General features: G+C 32.2%; 1 protein-coding gene across 1 annotated transcript; it reads right to left on the bottom strand.

Moving 5' to 3' along the window:
* Positions 1 to 3,167: 3,167 nt before the first annotated feature.
* LOC139524844 (uncharacterized) lies at positions 3,168 to 11,629 on the bottom strand. The gene is made up of 2 exons (XM_071319952.1): positions 11,570 to 11,629; positions 3,168 to 7,497 (listed from the first exon to the last, which is right to left on the bottom strand). The coding sequence occupies exon 2, from the start codon at positions 7,484 to 7,486 to the stop codon at positions 5,774 to 5,776; it is 1,713 nt and encodes a 570-aa protein (XP_071176053.1). The 5' UTR covers positions 7,487 to 7,497; positions 11,570 to 11,629; the 3' UTR covers positions 3,168 to 5,773.
* Positions 11,630 to 23,728: the final 12,099 nt, after the last annotated feature.

Below are 23,728 nucleotides of genomic sequence, written 5' to 3'. Positions count from 1 at the left end.
AGACCACATTCGTTCTGTGTCAGAAACCTATGCTGTGTCATGATCAACTATTTAATTTTAGATTTAAAAAGTTTGAAGAAGAAATCTTTAATTGATTTGTAAAATCTTGACATTTGTTTTGTGTAAAAAAAAACACCATGTAATGTCAAAAATTTGATCACAATCCAAATTCAGAGCTGTATCACGCTTGAATGTTTTGTCCATACTTGCCCCAACTGTTCAGGGTTCGACCTCTGCGGTCGTATAAAGCTGTGCCCTGCGGAGCACCTGGTTTGAATTATTTTATAATTAAAGGCGTTAAGAAACCTTTGGTGACCCCACAGTTTAAATGTCTATCGTAGGTACGTCGTGAACAGTGGTCGTTACAGACAAACGTTCATGTAAATTGTCCCAGTCAATGGATGAATTTAATGTGTTAATCAATAGTCACAGCCACACTGTTTTGAATTTCATTCTACTATCAATTTAAAAGAGAATAGTCTAAAATGCATACAGATTAAGATTCCAGATATCATTATAAAGTTATCAAAGGTACCAGGCTATAAATGATTAAAAAACACAATTGTCAATGCAAATAGTATTCCTCGTGGGACGAATAGCAGGACTACAGTCTAATGGTATGTAATTTAAAAGGCCCTATAGTAGACGAAACATGAATCTGGCATAAATACAAAGTTTTAATCCTAATATCTATGATGAGTTTATTAACAACCACTGGGTCGATGTCACTGCTGGTGGTGTTTCAATTCCCCGAGGGTATCACCAGCACAGTAATCAACACTTCTGTGCTGACATGAATTAACATTGGTATGGTCATATTATAAATTAAACTTTTGAATTTTTGAAATACTATGGCTTTCTACATCAGGAATAGATTACCATAGCTGTATTTGGCAAAACTTTTAAGAATTTTGGTCCTCAATGTTCCTCAACTTCGTACTTTATTGGCCTTTTTAACTTTTTTGAATTCGAGCGTCACTGATAAGTCTTTTGTAGACGAAACGCACGTCTGGCGTAAATACAAAATTTAATCCAGGTATCTATGATGAGTTTATTCTTAAAGACAGTATTGTTTTGATATGCTATATGAACCAACCATGCAATACTACAAAGGAATTATGTTCTCTACATATTTCTTTTATTCTGAAAGACTATAGACAACTAATATGGTATACTTTTTGAAATACTTAGGATTTTCTTATCCCAGGCATAGAATACCGTATTTGGCACAACTTTTTTGGAATTTTGGATCCTCAATGCTCTTGAACTTTGTACATGTTTGACTTTATAACTATTTAGATCTGAGCGTCACTGATGTAGACGAAATGCGTGTCTGGCGTAGTAAATTATAAGCCTGGTAATTTTGATAACTATTTACACAATTGGATCGACGCCACTTCTGGTGGACGTTTCGTACCCGATGGTATCACTAGCACAGTAGTCAGCACTTCGGTTTTGACATGAATATCATTTATGTGGTCATTTTTATAAATTTTCTGTTTACAAAAGTATGAATTTTTCGAAATCCTAAGGATTTTCTTATCCCAGTCATAGAATTCATTAGAACAACTTTTTTGTTGTTGGAATTTTTGGTCTCAATGCTCTTCACTCTCTACTTGTTTGGCTTTATAGTTATAATGTTCTGAGCGTCACTAATGAGTCTTATGTAGACGAAACGAACGTCTGGTGTATTAAATTATAAGCGTGATACCTTTGAAGATTTATGAAAACATGACAAAGTATTGTCTGACCAATTTAGAACATATTTACACAACCAAGTGACCATATAAAATTATCCTTTCCAATTGTAATATTCTTACCTTTATATCAATTCTCTTTTTATAATGAAGTGTGAACTTGGTTGATAAAAAGGAATGCATAACATATGTAACAGTCATTTCAATGGATGGCACGAAGTAGCACTGACATAGTTTTGTAAGGACAAAAGGGATAAAACATTGAATATAAAGTAAATAATATTTATTCCAATGTGTTTATATGGTAGATGTACCTCTTTCATTTATGAATACTTTTTTTTTAACAAGAACAAGTATTAAAATTGTTAAAAAAGACATGTTTTTGTCATTGAGTCAAAGATTCCCACCAAAGTTCAAAAGAAGAAAGAGACATGTGCACTATAAGCCAAAGATAATATATTTTCTAAGTAATCAATTAATTATCATCTTTTAGGGAGCTATTTAAACCAAACGAGAATGGAATAAAGGAAAACCACACGAAAATAGATAGTTCAATTAGTACTGATTTCAAAGCCTTGCTGCCTTGTATTTCAGACCAATTTTTAAAACCCTCATTGGTGATATCATTATAGGATAGTACATATTAATGGACATTACTTGCGACTAGGAAACATGTAACACCAGTGGGTAGGAACATCTTAACCGTCCATAGCAATTGAGAGAGCCCCCAGTATATGAAAAAGGAAACGGGATGCACACCAATGAAACAGCAACCGTACAACAATACAAACAAGAAAAAAATGCATCTAGTAATCAATGTTGAGTTTACTACATAAAATAAGTCTTTGATATGCCAATCTTTATATTACCCCGAGTCCCCGTAATGCTAATTCTTTGTTACATATTTTTTGTTTTTGTAGTGATTAAGATTATATCACAATATTGACTGCTGTCCTCTATTTTTGACATTTTGACATATTGTGTCTGTTTGATTTGTTCACACATCGTTGTCAATATAAAGGAAGTTGATGCGACTTTCATACGAGTGAGAGGTGTAGCTAGCTATAAAACAAGGCTTAATTCGCCATTTTCTACACAAGAAAATGCCTATTCCAAGTCAGGAATATGACAGTTGTTATCCATTCGTTTGATGTGTTTGAGTTTTTGATTTTACCTTTTGATTAGCGACTTTCCATTTTAAATTTTTCTCAGAGCTTAGTATTATTGTGATTTTACTTGTTCCTGTATAACAAAATATCAGTATGGATTATAATAGCAATATAGTGTCTTGTTATAAAAAGAAATTGTCATCTTGTTGTAGCTTCTCTTATTGGATAGTGGTAACTATTTGGTACATGTGTTTTTCTCTTATTAAACACGCTCCGTCTATTGTTAAAATGTTGAATATGAATGTATATTAATGTCTGTATCTGTTTTAAGAGTAAAAAAACACGAATAGAGAATATAGAATAGAATAGAGAATCTTTATTATTCCAATCAAGGGCCCTTGATTAGCAGCATAACATGTCCACATAAAACAATACATCATAATTTGTAACAGAAAAACATTTTTAAAAACTAAAATGAAACATTAAAAAAAAGTTCAGATAGATGTTATTATCTTCATGCTATAAAAATCATATACATTTAATTCCAGGCAGGATCAGAACCATAAAATCATTACAATTATCATTGTTATTACATACATTAATTAACATTTCGTCTAACATCTAGACATGTGTTTATATATCTCAACTTGTACGATTCGCTCGTGTATGTAACAATGTTTTAGATTTTAACGAGATAAATTTATGTATTACTGAAAAATTATTACACCAGGGTTTTCGATATCACAAACTAGTCAAAACATTTACTAAATTTTATCATCGGTATAAGGACATAATTCGTAAATATAGCTCAACATGCAGACTTCTTATACGTTCAGGTATTTCACATCCAATATTTTATGGAAATATTCTTTATAAGGCACAAAAATGTCAGTATTCACCTCAGAAGCTAACAAAACCTTTAAATAGACTTATTAAGAAGGGATATAGTTACGATACTGTTGTCAGGTCATTAAAGATTACATATTTTGGCGTTAATATTGATTCACTTATAGGGTCTTTGCATCGGAACTAAACACATTTATTCTAAAAACAGTTGTTGGCATGACACGGGTTATGTTCTTCTTATATATGTTATGATGGTATGATACTAAACCCCTCACGGGGAGGATTGTGCCTGATATTCATATGATGAAGATTTTTCAATCAAGTCTGGAGCTGGCATGTCAGTTAACTGCTAGTAGTCTGATGTTATTCATGTATTATTGTCATTTTGTTTATTTTCTTTGGTTACATCTTCTGACATCAGACTCGGACTTCTCTTGAACTGAATTTTAATGTGCGTATTGTTATGCATTTACTTTTCCGCATTGGCTAGAGGTATGGGGGGGGGGGGGGGGTGAGATCTCACAAACATGCTTAACCCCGCCGCATTTTTGCGCCTGTCCCAAGTCAGGAGCCTCTGGCCTTTGTTAGTCTTGTATTATTTTAACTTTTAGTTTCTTGTGTACAATTTGGGGTTTAGTATGGTGTTCATTATCACTGAACCAGTATATATTTGTTTAGGGGCCGGCTGAAGGACGCCTCCGGGTGCAAGAATTTCTCGTTGCATTGAAGACCTGTTGGTGACCTTCTGCTGTTGTCTGCTCTATGGTCGGGTTGTTGTCTCTTTGACACAATCCCCATTTCTATTTTCAATTTGATGTAATAATATAGCTCCCTAAATATTATAGTACAGACAAATTTTCATTAGTAAATAACCAAACAAATTTTGCCTCATTTGAAAGATGTGACCTGCCATGACATTTGCAGGCTTATTGAGGTAGAACGTCATTGTTAGAAAAATTATAAACATGATAAATATCGAGATTCAATGAAAGACGTATTTGTGAAGAAGAGATAAACACTTTCCTTGGCTTCTTTTTTGCGGACGCCGAATTATACATCATATATAAGTTTTGAAGATGTTTTACTTTATCGTTTGAAGTGAAAAATAATTGAATCTACATTTTAAATTGTTACAAAAAAAAAAATCAAATTTCTGCTCTATAGATTTCCATTCATAAATGAAATCTGAAATATATCCCTAACAAATGCACCGTATAAAATGCATATAAGAGAACACCTACTTATAAACTGTAACACGTCACATACTAAGTATAGAGACATGCATAATAAATCTAAATTAAAAAAAGGAATTCTTAAAGTTTACTTTGACAAATCTTAAACTAACTTCATTTCAACAAGTTTAAATTACATGTTCTAAAAAAGAGCTACAAACAAAATGCTCGGCTTTAGAAATTTTCTTTCATAAATGAAGTCTGATATATATCCATAATAAATGCACCGTATGAAAAAAATATATGAAAACACATACTTATAAACTGTTCATGCATGATAAATCTAAATTAAAAGACGAATTTAAAGAAAAAAGGAATTCTTAAAGCTTACTTTGTCAAATTTAATCTAACTTCAGTTCAACAAGTTTAAATTACATGTTCTAAAATAGAGTTAATAATTGATTGTATATTTGTAGTAAATTTAAGTCTTTGAAGTTTTATTCAAATACGCTATTGAACATTACTAAGAGGCAATAAATACAATAATTTTGTATTTTATAAATTAGTGCCTTCAATATTTAAAAGTCGTCATAGAAAAGTCTCATTTTCATACCGGTATTCGAAATGACTCGTTTCATTGCTATTACAACAAATATGTCATAATAACATGACAGAGAGTTTTGTTTCGGAATATTCTAGATAAATATACAAATAGAACATTTTAGACAATGTACCCTCCTAAGCCTGAAAGTGGCAAGTCACATATAGTTAACGGCGTTTTTCTCACAGTGACGTTTTTACTTCCATAAGCCTGGATATGTCGTGGCTGGTCACAGATGTGTAAAACTAGAACAAATACAGTTTATCTCCTTGAAAAATATCTCCCTATCATTTTTGTATGCTGGACAACTAGTTATAAAATGTTGTTCCTATACTGGTCTTTAAGGGTCTATATTTCAAACTTCTTAATGTTATAAAGAAAACATGGTCCTTTCAGATTACAGATCAGAAGTTCGCTTCTTTGAGAGCTAAAATTCAACGCATAAGGCTCTTTTAATACATCTTTATCAATAATTGTTTTATGCCTTTTGCCATCCGCAGTCATAAAAATGACATTATTGGATGTTTTTCCTGCTATGAAAATGTCCCCATTTATATTTGCACTAATACCTTTTGGATGTGATAAAACATCCTGCATTTTAAAAAGCCATAAAGTTTGTCCATTGACATCTATACACGCAACTTTATTCGAATTGGCATCGGAAGCCTTTATTTCTTTGCAATGTAATGATAAATGTTTCATGGAGGCAAAATTAGAAACAGGGATGCGCTTGACAAACTTAGGCTTTTTGTCGCCATTATATGTTAAAAGGATAATTTCGTTGGCTGTAATCTTATGAAGTGTGAAAACAGCCAGGGTCTTTGTTTCATGGCAAGCATCTATTCCGAGGCACTGATGACCTAGATTAACCTTATTTATCTCTTTTCCTGTGTTGATGTTATTGAAAACAACTTCTTTAGTATCTCTAATTGTGACAGCAACCTTGTCATTTTCAGTATACGTAACATCAAACGGCGTGCCATTAAAATTAGCCACGTCCTTTTGGTAATGGCCATTTGCCAAAAACTTCATTAATCTTTTATTTGCCGCGTCAATGAAAACAAGTTCTCCAGTCGCAAGTATTTCACATCCTCTTATTTCAATAGGGTTTTTATCGAGTTGATTAGGAAATTCTATTTCGTGTTTTAAATAAACTTCCGGCAGCAATGACTTTCTCTCTACGGACTCCAAGGCGGCTGCTTGGGCTTGCATTGGATTTGAAACTATATGAGCCCTAACTTCAACTGTTTCAATCGACGAACTTCCAAACGATTTAACGCGGTCAACCAAAGAAACTAGCTCTTGTGATAAACAAAACTCAGTATTTACTTCTTCAGTGCGAACATTTTCCAATTGATCTTTTATTTGCCCATCAACATTTGCCTTCATTTTCTGAATTCCAACAAATGTCTGGAATTTACCTGCATATTGTTTAATGTATTCGATTTCTTTGCGCATTTTTTCGACAGATTCTCTTTTTGATTTAAAATAATTTTCTTGTGAGGACAATGTCTTCATCATTGTTTTCTGATTTGAAGATATTTTATCTTTTAACTCTTGTTCAATTCGGTTTAGATGAGAATCTATTGACCTGCGCAAGTTTAATATTTCTTTTCTATCAGCGTTTTCCTTGTTCACCACAGTGGACTTGTTTTCTCTGATGCGACTGATAACTTTGTTGAGGTTATCGTGTAAGTAAGTAAGATCTTCTTCAAGATTTATAATAGACAAATGTTCATCTTGCGTTACCTCATTCAATTTCAAAACTGTACATGAAGATGGTTCGTGATTGAGTACACACCCACTGCAAAGAAGTTCGTTGTGTGTTTTGCAGTAAGATGAATATTTTTCGTTATGATTATTACAATTGTTTGTGATAGATTTTACAAAGTCAGGCAATTTTTTATAATTGTTTACATCCACTACTTGATGCTCCCTTGTGGGTTTAAACTTCGAATGACTTATTTTACAATCTAAACAGAAAAACTCTTCGCAATCACGACATCTGATGACTGCTACCTTTGGCTTACAAAGACTGCATCTTTCTAATGACGAAGCCATCCACGTTAGCGCTAAAAAGAAAAATAAATATCTGATTATTAACATTATGATCATATAGCTAATATTAACAAACTTTGGATAAATCGTCAACAACCCTGCTTACTTAAATGTGAAAGAGAGAGTTGTCCCATTGAAAATCATACCACATCTTCTTTTTTATAATCATCAAAAAGCTTTGTAGCACAAGGGGAAATATGACCATTATTTTTCCTGGATTTCAGTATTTGTGTACATATTTACATTATTCCTCATTACAGATTAGCACTAATTGTTAAGGTCGCATAGTAATACCCATTGCTCTTGCAAATTCTTTGATGAACTTAGAAAAAATAAATAAAAGAAAAATAAAAAAAAAAATCGGACAATAAAACAAAATAAGAAGTAAACAAAGATATTATTTATGATTACCTGGTAATAAGTTTTACAGAAAGTTTCTATCAAAATAGGGGTTTATGAGGAGTTTTTGATACAAAATAAGTACTTTTATATAAAGCAATTAAAGAAATGATAATTAAGAAAAACCTAAAATGTTATTAAAATAAAGAAGCAAAATAGAAGGTGTACAATGGCAATACATGGTGAAGATAGTTAATTCTAATTATGTTTTCAGAAGGAATCGTAAACGAGGAATACTGCTTTCTCAAAAGTTGCTAAGACAGGGCTATGAATTAATCAAATTAAGGTCATCACTCAAGAAATTTTACGGTCGCCATCATGAAATGATTGGCCATTATGACAAAAGTGTGTCAGAAATCATATCTGATATTCTTCCTCAGTCATAATGACCTTCCATCATTACCGAACTGAACAAAGAAATTAACACGACGGGTGCCGTATACGGTGCAGGAAATGCTTACCCTTCCGGAGCACCCGATTTCACTCCCGGTTTTTAGTGGAGTTCGTGTTGTTTCTTATTTATTATTTATAACTGTTGATGTAAATGTCCTTTGGGTTTTATAGTCTTTGTTTACTCCTTGGTATTGATTGTTATTGTCTTGGTACCATAGATAACGAAATAAGTAAGTTCATGATATACAAAGTGAAATTACAAAAATAATTCGCATACAAAATAGGTAGTGCACAGGGGTATTAGATTGGGCTTTATTGGAATAAGCGGATACGAATCTGTTCGTTTAATATGTGAGAGACAATGCCATCAAAAAATAAACCACAAAATCACTCAAAAGGAGAATTGAAAAAAAAACATTTCTTCAGTTCGTTTTGCAGGTTAAGTATTGTAAATTCCAGACAATGCTGTCAAACCCAGCATGACCAATAACAGATAAAAATGTTGGACGGAAGAGCGAACTATCAAACATGAAACGGATAAAAAAGATACAGTCAATTTTGCACCATAGATTGACATTGAGAACAAAACTTTGCGAGAATTGCTGCTTCCCAATTTTGAACTTTGCATTTTATATGAAGAATTTTTTCAACAGCACCTGCATATGGGGAATATATCTCCAAGTTGATCCGATATTCCTTAGCTTGCACTCCCTATCATAATTTCCTTAATAGAGGAGACTTGCTGTTTACAAGGAGGTTATTAAATCAATAGTTCCACTTTGTGATGTTGAAATCATGTGTTAAATGCTTTTATATATCGAATCATTGCTTTCTGCAACTACTGTTTTTCTATTTTTCACTAGATAACCCAGCATAAATTTTCACTAATAATTCTTCTTTCCGTTCAAATACACATGTATCCAAATTAAGTAATCTACCTTATTTCTAGAGGATACCAATTGTAATGAAACAATTAGATAATGTTGTAATAACATAACAGTACCAGGTTTGCTATACGATTACCAGATGAATACTTCGACAATTATGACTGTCCCTCTGGTATCTTTCGTCCCTCTTTTAAAACAAAGTTAGAAAAAAGACATCAAAAATGTAAAAATGTTGAAAAACTTTACACATCAAAAAGCATCTAAAAGAGGGGCTTACGATTGAAAATAAACTAAAAACGCCATGTTTAAAAGAGAAAAGGACAAACAGACAAACAATAATTCACTAGACACAACAATCAAAAAACTAAAGACTACGCAACACGAACCCAACCAAAAACTGAGGATGATACCTAAACCAACTCCCTAAAAGTTACGAAGGACTTAACTTCACCATTTGAAACGCTTTGAGCAACACGACGGGTGCCACATGTGGAGCAGGATCTGCTTACCCTTCCGGAGCACCTGAGATCACCCCTAGTTTTTGGTGGGGTTCGTGTTGTTTATTCTTTAGTTTTCTATGTTGTGTCATGTGTACTATTGTTTGTCTGTTTGTCCTTTGCATTTTTAGCCATGGCGCGTGGTCAGTTTATTTTCGATTTATGAGTTTGACTGTCCCTCTGGTATCTTTCGTCCCTCTTTGATGGAGTTACAAGTTCGTATTTGACTATATTATATCATCTTCCGCTCATAAAATGTACAAAACCGAAGTGTTATGGGTATTTTTATTTTTTTTTGCATATTTTTCATAAAAGAAATTGCAAATTTGTGACTTTGTGACCATTTTGAAAAAAAGAATGTGAAAATTTGGTATTGTTTATATCTTTAAACTATATTTGTTCAGGATCTACCTTGTTTAAAGAAACTTTAAACCACAAAAAAAAAATATATGCTTAATCATTTTTATTGATTTTGAGGTCCTTTACCTTGTCATGTTGAAAAATTAAATAAATAGTCAACTATTGAATTACGAAATCTAGGTTAAACCTTGATAAAAGATATGAAAACACATTTAGACTTGTTTGTTATACTCGAAAGACGGCTAAAATATCAAGAATCAATACATTCAGCTGACTAGAAGCGGTAAAGTTATAATTTTGTATCAATTTTTATTGATATTTCTGCCTTTTTTATAGAGTTATCTCCCATTTCAATGCAAATCTCCAATCAAGGAATTTTAAAATCGTTATTTTTTTTTCTCTTCCTCAAGTTATTTTTTGTTGGATTTTTTTCTGTGTATATTTGGGAAATAATGCCTAAGATTTAAATTTTAAAGTCTTCTGTTGCAATTACTTTAAGGTAAATAAACTCATCATAGATACCAAGACTAAATTTAGTATATACGCCAGACGCGCGTTTCGTCTACAAAAGACTCATCAGTTACGCTCGAATCCAAAAAAGTTAAAAAGACCAAATAAAGTACTAAGGGCTCAATTTTTGCTAGATTGACTGGACTATTGGTATACAATTGAAGAGCAATATCTTAGTCTCGTTACAGATCAAGTGAACCACATAAATTTCCAAAATATAGAATTGAGGACTCAACAGTCCATGAACTGGTTTGATAGAAAATCTATAACTTAACCGATTGTTTGCTATTCCCCATTGTGACATTTTGACCTATTGTGGAGTTAAATACAAAGTACAGATCTGAAAACTCGCAGTTACTGAATTTAAGCGTATTCAAAAACAAAAGCAACTAATTAAAAACAGGTATTAAAGATTATCTTTAAAAGATAAGAAATTATTTAACATTGATCTTTGACCTTAATTCGATAGGAATTGCATCATATACATAAAGTGACAAAAACTTTACATAACTTTTTGTTTTGATAAACTAGTTGTATGTTGAATTATTATTTTATTTTAATGTCCTGCAAAACGATAACCAATTCCTTTATCTAAACAATAATTTATTTGAAATAAAGTTTTGATGTCAATATCATGATCTTGTTTGAGTCATGGTAATGAACCTGGTTTTATAGCTAGCTAAACCTCTCACTTGTAATACAGTCTCGTCAAATTCCATTTTATCGACAACGATGTGTGAACAAAACAAACAGACATAATAGGCAAAATTGTAAAAAGTACAGCAGTCAAAATTGTGTTATAATCTTAAAAATAGACAGATTGTAAGATTTGTTTATATGCTACTTTAAACGTACAATTACATTTTTTGTGCTGTCTTCTGATATATATTTTGTATATACGCTTTCAGAAAATTCAGAAGAAAAGTAATAATCACCCTGAAATGAATTATAATGGTAAGATACTCCTTTTTCTCTTCACAATGAACGCCAATACAGGGGACGTGTCTTTCTTTTATCTTAAATTTTATCTTAATACTCACCAGCAAAACTTTAGTGTAAGAAGTGTGATCCTTTAATACATATTACGTTCTGGTATTTAAGGGCGCATGTCTTTTAGGTGTTTTATCATAAACTTAAAGTCACGTGAGGTTTGTCGCCGCTCTTACATAATCGAAGTTATATATTTTAATGATTTTTTAAAGAGACACTAGCTATACGAGATATATAATATATTAAATATATGTTTATTTGGTTCAATCATTAATGACTTTGAAATAGTGAAATAATCATTTGCTTTTAAACGGCCAGTTTGTTTCAATTTTGTCATTGATGAAGAATTATTCACTTGCAAATGATTAATTCTACCTCATTAAAACCGTGTTCATGTGAACTTCAATCTAGTGCCCCTTTTATAGAATGAAACTTAACAAAAATAAAAAGGGTATATTTTGACATTCAACTGAAATCAAATTGTCAGTTGAGCATATAAACCTATACCAAATTAGTTTCTACCATTCTAAATATTTGCAAGCTAACTAAGCAAGATGATATTTTTACATTTCCACTCCGTGTTAACTTGGCCGTTATCAGTCGTATCGGTAGTTTTTATGATAGTCCTTTCATACTCTCTTTTTAGTAAAGAAACAAAACACCATGTCATATGTAAAACCTCTTTATGGTTAAATTTAACAGTTTCATTCCCTGTCAATTTATCAAATTTAATTAAAGCGACCAGTTGTTCCGTTGATATTCTATTTAAATGTGAACCCATAAACAAATAAGTATGCCAATACCAACATACTAATGCACATATCATGTTAATTGTTGTTAAAGAAATTGGTGAAAGCAAACAAATATTAAATAAAAAAAGAAGATGTGGTATGATTGCCAATGAGACAACTGTTCACAAGAGACCAAAATGACACAGACATTAACAACTATAGGTCACCGTGCGGCCTTCAAACATGAACAAAGCCCATACCGCATAGTCAGCTATAAAAGGCCCCGATATGACAATGTAAAACAATTCAAACGAGAAAAACTAAATGATGTCTAGAAACAAACAGAACACATGCTTGACAGATTATTGACCGACTACTAAATTATGTTTAGATAATACACAGGGAGTCAATTTGAGGTGTGTGATTGGCAAAAAGCCTTTTTGGCACTTTTAGATGTTTTATGAACACTTTATTTCTCTTCAAAGTGCAGTAAAATCAGACTCATCATGTACAGGCTAAGGTTTTGCTTTTTTTATTTGATGCAACAACAAAGGGATAAGCAGAGCAAATATCCATTAGTAAATAATATGAATGGGGTTTACAGAATTGAGAATAATGTTCTCAAACATTGCAAAATAAAGAGCTTAAAAATAATGAATAGACAAAATAGATGAAAAATAAGAATAGGGCGCAATAGTGTGCTAAAATATACAGAATAGGGAATAGGGGGCAAAATAAATAAAAGTATAGAAAAAATGATATAGAAAAGAAAAAGAATAAAAAAAGAAGGGACCCTGATAGTAGATATCACCCTATCTTAAATTGTAGTTACCATTATTTGTATTAAAAAGTAAAATCACAAAAAAATTGAACTTAGAGGAAAATCTAATCGGAAAGTCCATAATCACATGGAAAATTCAAATAACAAAACACATCAAAACGAATGGACAAGAACTGTCATATTCCTGACTTGGTACAGGCATTTTCAAATGTAGAAATGGTGGATTAAACCTGGTTTTATAGCGCTAACCCTCTCACTTATTGTGCTTTTAAAAGATCTTAGTGAAATTTCAATAAATATTTAAATATGATTTCATATCATAAATTATTTACTTTTATTCATGTCTATTCATTCCAGTAATTATGGGTTATCCCTGAGAATTTATTTTAGTCATTATGCATAATTCTTGAAGATTATGCACTTGACAAAGGGTGCTATACATGTTCTCCAATATACAGACTGGTTAGTTTAATTTGGAAGATGTAGTCCTTTTCCGTCTTCTTAAACCAGTAAGATTCGAACCATTGCATGATGTAAAAAAGAAACTCCTTCCAGTTTAGCTTTCAAAATAAAGTTATCTGGGCTTTCAACATCACTAACTTTCTTTATCACAAAGAAGTAACATCTGAAAGGAGTAGGTCCGGTAAGGACCGATTTTTGCCTCAAATTTCAGTTTCATCTGACGAAAGATTTTGACCACTTTTTAAACACTTAAGTGTCTATTTCATATGATTCAATTAAATTATGTGAAAGATTTTAACTTATTTAATCATTAAAAACGATCCGATTCAAGCTCAAATATGAAAAATCTACCAAATATGCGAAAAAATGTCACTTTTCAGATGGTTTTTGTCAAAAACGAAAGTGGCCGCATCCGTGTTCATCCTCAATCTTTATATATGTTATGTATTATCATCAAATACAACTTCCATTTCAATATTTTGGATGAACACGAATGCGGCCACTTTCGTTTTACACGGAAACCGTCTAAAATTTAACTAAAATGCTGGAATTGTGAAGATTTCAGTAATTTAGCATGACTTAATGGTGCTAGTACCCAATAAATGTGCTTTGTATTGTCAAAAACAGCCCATATTTATGTAGCAGAACCATACTACTATTCAATAAATAACTAAAAGTTAACATTTTAACAATTTTGTAAAACTGCTATATTTTGGGGCCAAAAAGGGGTCTTACTGGACCTACTCCTTTCATTTTTTTTTTAAACGGGATTCTGTTCCTAATGTGTCCTGCACAAGTTACAGTTACATCAAAACCATTGCACCTAAAGTCTTTTACTATAAGCAAGCATTACAGGACCTCGAGTTAGAAGAATAATTAAAACCAAAATGCGACTGGTTCCTCTCGCCTTATATCCTCTGACCATGTCATTACTGGGAATCTTTACATTATTCAACATTAACATCTCCGAACGGTGATATTGCATGGTCTTAAAAAGGAAAATCACAAAAATAACGAACTCCGAGGAAAATTCAACGGAAAGTCCCTAAACAACTGGCAAAATCAAATCAAAAGCTCAAACACATCAAACGAATGGATAACAACTGTCATATTACTTAAATGGTACACGCATTTTCTCATGTACCAAATCGTATGAAATGTTATTTTATGTGGGATTACCTGATAACTCATTTGTCCTCATTCTTTTACAAGACATAAGAAGTAGTACGATTTACATACAAACACAATATGATATGAAGCGTTGTCCACAGAAACACCACCCTATTCATTGTGATGAGATAATAGACATTTTACAGCTTCGCTTTCCTTGTCTCTGATTATTGATGTTAGTCGCTCGTTTGAGCAGTTTTTCAACTCTTTGACTCGATGTTTAATCAGAGACCCAATAGTACTAACCCATTCTGAAAAAGTTTCCAATTTTGTTTTAAGTAAGCGTGATAGTTCCAATTGATGTGTTCTATTTTTCGTAAAATTTCCTGTACCAAGGCAGGAATAAGGCAGTTGTTATCAAATAGCTCGTGTCTATGTATGTTGGTGTTTTTTCTCAATAGATTTATGACTTTTGAACACTGCTAGTACTGTTGCCTTTAATTGGTAATACCATTATGGCGTTGATTGGTATTTATACATCCTAGTATTGTGTTATAGTGCAATGGTAATTTTTCGTCTTATTGTTTTTCAGTTTTGAATATTTGCTTTGTCCACAGAGTGTCTTTATGTCATTTAGTTTTCTTTGCCGACATAGTTGTGACAAAAATGTGTGAACAAAAATGTGTTTAATTAAGATTATATCACAATGGTGACTGCTGGCTGTACCTCAAGCTTGGACATTTGAACTTTCGTTTTTTTTCACACATTTTTGTCAATTTAATGAAATTATATATGACTGTCATACACGTGAAAGGTTTTGCAAGCTATATTTACAAGGTTCAATCAATCATTTTCTACATAGAGAGGTGTCTGTACCAATTAAGGAATTTGAGATTTTTTTCCTTTGGTTTGATGTGTTTGAGCTTATGATTTTGCAATTTTATATAGTTATCAAAGGTATCAGGATTATATTTAATACGCCATTCGCGCGTTTCGTCTACATAAGACTCATCAGCGATGCTCAGATCAAATATTCATAAAGCAAAACAAGTACAAAGTTGAAGAGCATTGAGGACCCAAAATTCCAACACGTTGTGCAAAATATGTCTAAGGTATTCTATGATTGGGATAAGAAAATTCTTAGTATTCGAAAAATTCATACTTTTGTAAACAGGAAATTTATAAAAATGACCATATAATTGATATTCATGTCAACACCGAAGTGCTGACTTCTAGGTTGGTGATACCCTCGGGGACGAAACGTCCACTAGCAGTGGCGTCGACCCAGTGGTGTAAATAGTTATCAAAGGAACCAGGATTTTAAAAGACTCTACGTTTTTAATTTTCTTTGAATATTTTTTTTTATTTAACTTTTTCCTTTTTAATCAAATTTTTTGATACTGTCTGTCTTATAGTATTTCAATATAATGGACTATTATACAAATTACTCCAGGTAAGATGAATGAGTATTCGTTCAGTCTCTTCTGCAGTTTGTTCATCCACAGTCGTATGAATGTTTTTACATATTCGTTATGCATATTTACTCAAAGAGTATTCTCTTATCCCGTTAATGAAATATTCAGCTGTAATTTAATGATAATTTACTGTGGTCAGAATTCTTTCTCGTTTTAGGAATTTCTTTATGAATAATGAAATGACATTTGTATTTTTTGTATTTTTCAATTTAGAATTGCATTTTGTAAAATATTCCGCATAAAGCCTATCTTCCCACTTCCCTACAAATATTAAATTTCAACAACCCGAAAACTCCCAGGATGGTAGAGCTCCAGTATATGTATTAAACACATTAGATTTACTTACATCGCAAGAACAATGTGTGTTATTCAGCAGTCTAGTTTCGTCTGATTTATAATTCGCATCAGAGGTGTGTTTTTTTTTATGCAAAAGAAATCTGTTCAAAATGAAGTACCCCGAAATACTAGTTGTTGACTGCTATAGTCATGGCAAAAATGGGGCATTACAAATTGCAATTCACTTTTTCTGCGGTTGACTTTGAATTTTTGAAATACTATGGCTTTTCTACCTCAGGAATAGATTATCTTAGCTGTATTTGGCAAAACTTTTAGGAATTTTTGGTTCTCAATGCTCTTCAATTTCGTAACTTATTTGGCCTTTTTAACATTTTTTTATTCGAGCGTCACTGATGAGTCTTTTGTAGACGAAACGCGCGTCTTGCGAAATTATAAAATTTCAATCCTAACAATCTATGATGAGTTTTTCAATTGTCTTTTGCAGGGACAAACAAGAGACTCCTTATAGCTTAAATTGATCACCGGGTAAGAAATTACCATTCTAACATTTAATGCACTTTAATTGGAATCAGTTGTGTTGGCTTATTTGTATATCCTATTTAGTAGCAAAAATGTTAATCTTGCATTGGTGATAATGTTAGCTGGTTTTTTTCAATATATTTGAAGAAAAAAATATTGAATAAGTAAAACGAAATCGTCATTTTAAAGGCAAAAAATACTACAAGGAATCTGAAAATTTGGTCGTGTTGATTGACTTGTATACTAGTATATGATTTTGCTTATATGTTTTACCTATTAATGAAGTTTCTCTATATATACTATAGATATCGACATATATGCAAATAAAATATGATAAAAATCTATTCTAGGGATATAATTTATATGAGAAATCGATTGAAAGTTTTAATCATGTTGACTAATTTTTTATTATTTACTGCTCAACTTAACATATTATTGGTTCTTTAAAATATGCAAAAGCGAATAAACACACATCTATTGTGAGTGTTTACTCCTATACAGGACAGTTAATGGTTTTGGCATTTGTCATCTATTTTTTGGGATTATTTTTGCTTTTTACAGTTTCTCTTATAAGAAACAATTCTCTCTCATACAAGGTATGGAATGCTAGGAATTTATCCACTTATTTACAGGACTACGCCGTTACGCTATTTTTGGTTTAATGGATGTATCATATTTGACACTATATTTCTCATCTTTCACACTTTTTTTTATTCTATTTTTTTATTTTTGCATACTCAGGGTTTATTGATAGAGTAGTCCCATGTTAAATCACACTGTTTGCATCTAATTAAAGACACACAAAATGGAAAGGACAAATAAAGGCAACAGTGGTATACCGGTGTTCAAAAGTCATAAATCGATTGAAAGAAAATAAATCCGGATTACAAACTAGAGCCGAGGGAAACACACCAACTATTTGATAACAACTGCCATATTCCTGAATTCGTAAGGACATTTTAAGAAAAAATGATGGGTTGGTTTAAGTTTAAGATTTCAGCAATCAATATCTTATTTTGAACTTATTTTGCTGACGCAAATTCTATCTTTCGACTACATTTTCTTCAAACATTGTGGTCAAATTCTTTGATGTGCGAAATCTCCCAACAGGAGTCCATTGATGATTTTGTTCATGCTGTCCCAATTGTATAATTTTCTGAAAATGTATACCATTTACATTTTCTATTTATTATAGTTTATGCAAAAATTGGTAAAAATCGTCTTTCAAGGGTTATTACTCTTATCATGATTCAATTGACGATTTCAGGCTGTTGACTTATTTGTAGATTGTATATTTGATCGTGTTGTTTGGCTTATAATGAAGTTTCTCCCTATAAACTATAGATTTTAATATATATATACAAAAAATGTGATAAAATCTTTTTTAGGGGAAAAATCATATCAGGAGTCGTTTGAAATGTTTTGGTCATGCTGACTCATTTGTAAATGTTATTAGGCTGAAATTTTTGGTCATGCTGACTCATTTGTAAATGTTATTAGGCTGATATTTTTGGTCATGCTGACTCATTTGTAAATGTTATTAGGCTTAAATTTTTGCTGTATACTGTTAAGATTAACACATTTGAAATGGTTCTGCAAAATATGCAAAAACCAATAAAAAACACATCTATTTGTGAGTGGTTACTCCTATATATGACATTTAATGTTTTGGCATTTTTTTTTCAATTTTTGAGGAACGGTTTTGCTTTTTAGATTCCCTTATAAGAATTCAATTAAAAATGTCAGCCATCATGATTTTATTTTGAACTTATTTTGCTGAGTCAAATTCGATCTTTCTATTACATTTTCTGCAAAGATTGTGAACAAATTCTTTAAAAGGCAAAATCTCCCAACAGGAGTCTATTAATGAGTCTGTTCATGCTGTCCTACTATTTCTGGCTGTTGACTTATTTGTAAATCTTATTTTGCTGAAAATTTTTGTTTTAACAAAAAGAATCTTTTAGATTCTGAAAGAGAGAAAACGCATTAATAAAGGCAATAGTAGTATACCGCTATTCAAAGCTCATAAATCGATTGAGAGAAAACAAATCAGGGTTACAAACTAAAACTGAGGGAAACACATCAACTATAAGAAGAAAACAACGAAACAATAGAAACACTTTAGAGCAACAAAAAAAACATACGACAATGCAAAACACACAGAAACGAACTATAAGATAACAAGAGGGACGAAAGATACCAGAGGGACAGTCAAACCCATATTCGAAAATAAACTGACAAAGCCATGGCTAAAAATGAAAAAAGACAAACAGACAAACAATAGTACACATGACACAACATAGAAAACTAAAGAATAAGAAACACGAACCCCACCAAAAACTGGGGGTGATCTCAGGTGCTCCGGAAGGGTAAGCAGATTCTGCTCCCGTGACATGTGGCACCCGTCGTGTTGCTCATGTTATAACAAATTCGGTAAATAGTCTAGCTAATTCGGTAGGTCACATTCATGAAAGGGAAGAGGATTGTAGTTACTACGTAATATAAGGAACATATCCGATATCATATGTGAAACGGTTATTCCATAACGGTCAACCAACTCGTGATGGCGTCCGTAAAATTTACGAAGGGATTATTTCAACTTCACCATTTGGAACTCTTGGTTTAATAGCTTCCTTGTGAGCAGCAACACTCTATCATCAAGAAAATCATGATAGGAAATACAAGCACGGGAATATCGTATCAATTGAAATATATACCCCGTATGCAGGTGCTGCTGGTATGTTGCTATTTAGAAATGGCAGTTCACAATTGGAATGCTGAAATCATCTCTTTTGTTTTGTTTTCAACCGACCCTCATTGTCAATTTCAAGATGTAAGTCAAGATATGAGGCCGACTTAACTGTATTTGTAGTATCCTTTATCTCTAGTTCGATGGGATAGATGCCTTCAACATAGTCACCTAATTTTGAATTATTTAGTGAGAGAACAAATTATCATCTGAAAACCATATTTAGGCAATTGGACAAGGACAAAAGGACAGAGATTAATATATGCTCATTTTTGTATAAAGGCATTACATCATCTGGAAAACAACTAAATTCTACAAATTTGTGAAGTGAAGTACTCCATCTTCAATGTAAACCCCTGGGTTAAAACTTCAGGAGGAATTAATTATATAAAACAGGAAGCCTCTTTCACTCTCTGCTGTCCACCATACACCAAGCTTTTTCAGTATCTATAGCCTTTCAATATTTTAATATTAATGATTGTAAAATATTGACTTTTCAGTATTTCATCTGGTAATTATGGTAATTAAGCAACTCTCAGTTTAGAATCATGTTTGTTTATAGTGTTTATATGATCATTTTTATTATGCTGAAGTTTTGATTTGATATTTGCGAGTTATGGCCTATTATCATTTTATTTGTTTAAATTACACTAAAGTAACATATCTACTTTTTTCTTTGATACTTCTTGCATAAGTGGAAAGTTATTAAGGCTGTTCCATTAAAAAACATAAATTGGACTAAGGGAAGGCACTTCTAAATCTCAACTTTGGGTGGTTGTCATTCATATTTTTGTATAGTTTAAATGAAAGTGAAATTTAATTTGCCTCAATTGGTGGTTACCCCATTTATAAAGTGCCTTCCCAGGGTACCAGGTTATCTTTAATGGAACAGCCCTCATGACATATATGTTTAAAGGCTTACATTGTACCTTCAACATATAACAAGAGTTCACACACTGAAATGACTTGCCTTCTTTACTAACCATTGATATTATGTTGATAGTCCTAAATATAAAGCTTTACTACAACTATCACATAAACTTAACATGATCCACAGAAATGAAGTCAAGGTCAGATAAACCAAACGAGAAATACATGTACACCTAACAATCAACCATAGCACTTAATATTGTTGACCTATTGCTCATAGTTTCTAAGAAACAGACTTAACCAAGAAAAGTAAACATTGTCTAATGAACAATAAACAAGAGGCTCTCAAGAGCCTGAATCGCTCACCTGAATTTTTTTGGTTTAATCTCTCATCAATGATTATTTTGGCTTTTCAATTCATTTAAATGTTCTTTGAATCGTCCTATTTTCTTCAAAAGCAAAAAAAAATCATTTTTCTCCTATGTTCTATTTTAGCCATAGGAGCTATGTTTCTTGACATACAAGGAAATGAAATATAAAATTTATACTAGATACTCTGAAACTCTGAAACTCATTTAGCCTAAGTTTGGCTGAAATTGATACAGCAGTTTCATAAGAGAAGATTTTTTAAAGTAAGTCAACATGATGAACAAATTGTGAAAAAAGTCTTTAAAGGGCAACAACTCCTAAAGAGGTCAATTGACAATTTTGGTCAAATTGACTTATTTGTAGATCTTACTTTGCTGATCATATTTGCTGTTTACAGTTTATCTTTATCTATAATAATTTTCAAGATAATGACCAAAAACTGCAAAATTTCCTTAAAATTACCAATTAAGTGGCAGCAACCCAACAATTGGATGTTTGATTCATCTGAAAATTTCAGGGCTGATAGATATTGACCTAATGAACATTTTTACTCCATGTCAGATTTGCTCTAAATGCTTTCGTTTTTGAGATATAAGCCAAAAACTGCATTTGACCCCTATGTTCTATTTTAAGTAACGACGGCCATGTTTTTTGACGGATCAAAAATCAAAGCACACACTTTGTGCAGGATAATCTAAGGAACAACCATGCTAAGTTTTAACCAAATCAATTCAGTAGTTTCAGAGGAGAAGATTTTTTAAAGTTAGCAAATATGATGAACAAATTGTGAAAAATTGTCATTAAAGGACAATAACCCCTTAAGGGGTCAATTGACAATTTTGGTCATATTAACTTATTTGTAGATCTTACTTTGCTGATCTTTTTTGCTGTTTACAGTTTATCTTTATCTATAATAATATTCAAGATAATGACCAAAAACTGCAAAATTTCCTTAAAATTACCAATTAAGTGGCAGCAACCCAACAATGGTTTGTTTGATTCATCTGAAAATTTCAGGGCTGATAGATATTGACCTAATGAACATTTTTACTCCATGTCAGATTTGCTCTAAATGCTTTCGTTTTTGAGATATAAGCCAAAAACTGCATTTGACCCCTATGTTCTATTTTAAGTAACGGCGGCCATGTTTTTTAACGGATCAAAAATCAAAGCACACACTTTGTGCAGGATAATCTAAATGACCAAAAACTGCAAAATTTCCTTAAAATTACCAATTAAGTGGCAGCAACCCAACAATGGTTTGTTTGATTCATCTGATAATTTCAGGGCTGATAGATCTTGACCTAATGAACATTTTTACTCCATGTCAGATTTGCTCTAAATGCTTTCGTTTTTGAGATATAAGCCAAAAACTGCATTTGACCCCTATGTTCTATTTTAAGTAACGACGGCCATGTTTTTTGACGGATCAAAAATCAAAGCACACACTTTGTGCAGGATAATCTAAGGAACAATCATGCTAAGTTTTAACCAAATCCATTCAGTAGTTTCAGAGGAGAAGATTTTTTAAAGTTAGCAAATATGATGAACAAATTGTGAAAAATTGTCATTAAAGGACAATAACCCCTTAAGGGGTCAATTGACAATTTTGGTCATATTAACTTATTTGTAGATCTTACTTTGCTGATCTTTTTTGCTGTTTACAGTTTATCTTTATCTATAATAATATTCAAGATAATGACCAAAAACTGCAAAATTTCCTTAAAATTACCAATTAAGTGGCAGCAACCCAACAATGGTTTGTTTGATTCATCTGAAAATTTCAGGGCTGATAGATCTTGACCTAATGAACATTTTTACCCCATGTCAGATTTGCTCTAAATGCTTTCGTTTTTGAGATATAAGCCAAAAACTGCATTTGACCCCTATGTTCTATTTTAAGTAACGGCGGCCATGTTTTTTGACGGATCAAAAATCGAAGCGCACATTTTGTGCAGGATATACTAAGGAACAATCATATTAAGTTTCATTCAAATCCATTCAGTAGTTTCAGAGGAGAAGATGTTTGAAAAATTGTTAACGACGACAGACGACGACGACGACGACGACGTCGACGACGACGACGACGGACGCCAAGTGATGAGAAAAGCTCACATGGCCTTTTAGGCCAGGTGAGCTAAAAAGAGGTCAATGTCAAATGAACAATGCCAGACAGACATGTAGTATACTTAACAATCAATCTATGTATTAAATATAGTTGACCTATTGCTTATAGTATCTAACATGTCTAAGAAACAAACTTAGCCATGAACATTAACAAATGAAGCACCAAAATGAGGTCAAGGTCAGATGATACTTGCCAGACAGAAATATACAGCTTACAATCCTTCCATACAACAAATATAGTTGACCTATTGCTTATTGTTTAAGAAAAACAGACTGAAATACAAAAACTTAACACTGAGCAATGAACCTTGAAAATGAGGTCAGTCAAATAAAACCTGCGCAACTGACATAGATCATAAAATATTTCCATATACCAGATATAGTTGACCTTTTGCATATAGTATTAGAAAAAAGAAACAAAAACTCAAAACTTAACTATGACCACTGAACCATGAAAATACAGGCAAGGTCAGATGACCCCTGCCAGTTGGACATGTACACCTTACAACCAATCCATACACCAAGTATAGTATACCTATTGCATACAGTATAAGAAAAACAGACCAAAACACAAAAACTTAACTAAAACCTCTGAACCATGAAAATTAGGTCAAGGTCAGATCACACCCACCAGTTGGACATGTACAGCTTACAATCCTTCTATACACCAAAATATTAGCATGAGGACATTGTAAGGTAAGCACATACTAAATACAGTT

The sequence above is a fragment of the Mytilus edulis genome, chromosome 5 (assembly GCF_963676685.1).
Source record: "Mytilus edulis chromosome 5, xbMytEdul2.2, whole genome shotgun sequence".
In the NCBI taxonomy this organism is placed as follows: Eukaryota; Metazoa; Mollusca; class Bivalvia; order Mytilida; family Mytilidae; genus Mytilus; species Mytilus edulis.
Note: the sequence above shows the minus strand (reverse complement) of the source record. Positions and strands in the feature narration are given on the sequence as shown.

Coding starts and splice junctions, on each gene's coding strand:
- LOC139524844 (XM_071319952.1), bottom strand. CDS start 7,486: ATGGCTTCGTCATTAGAAAGATGCAGTCTTTGTAAGCCAAAGGTAGCA.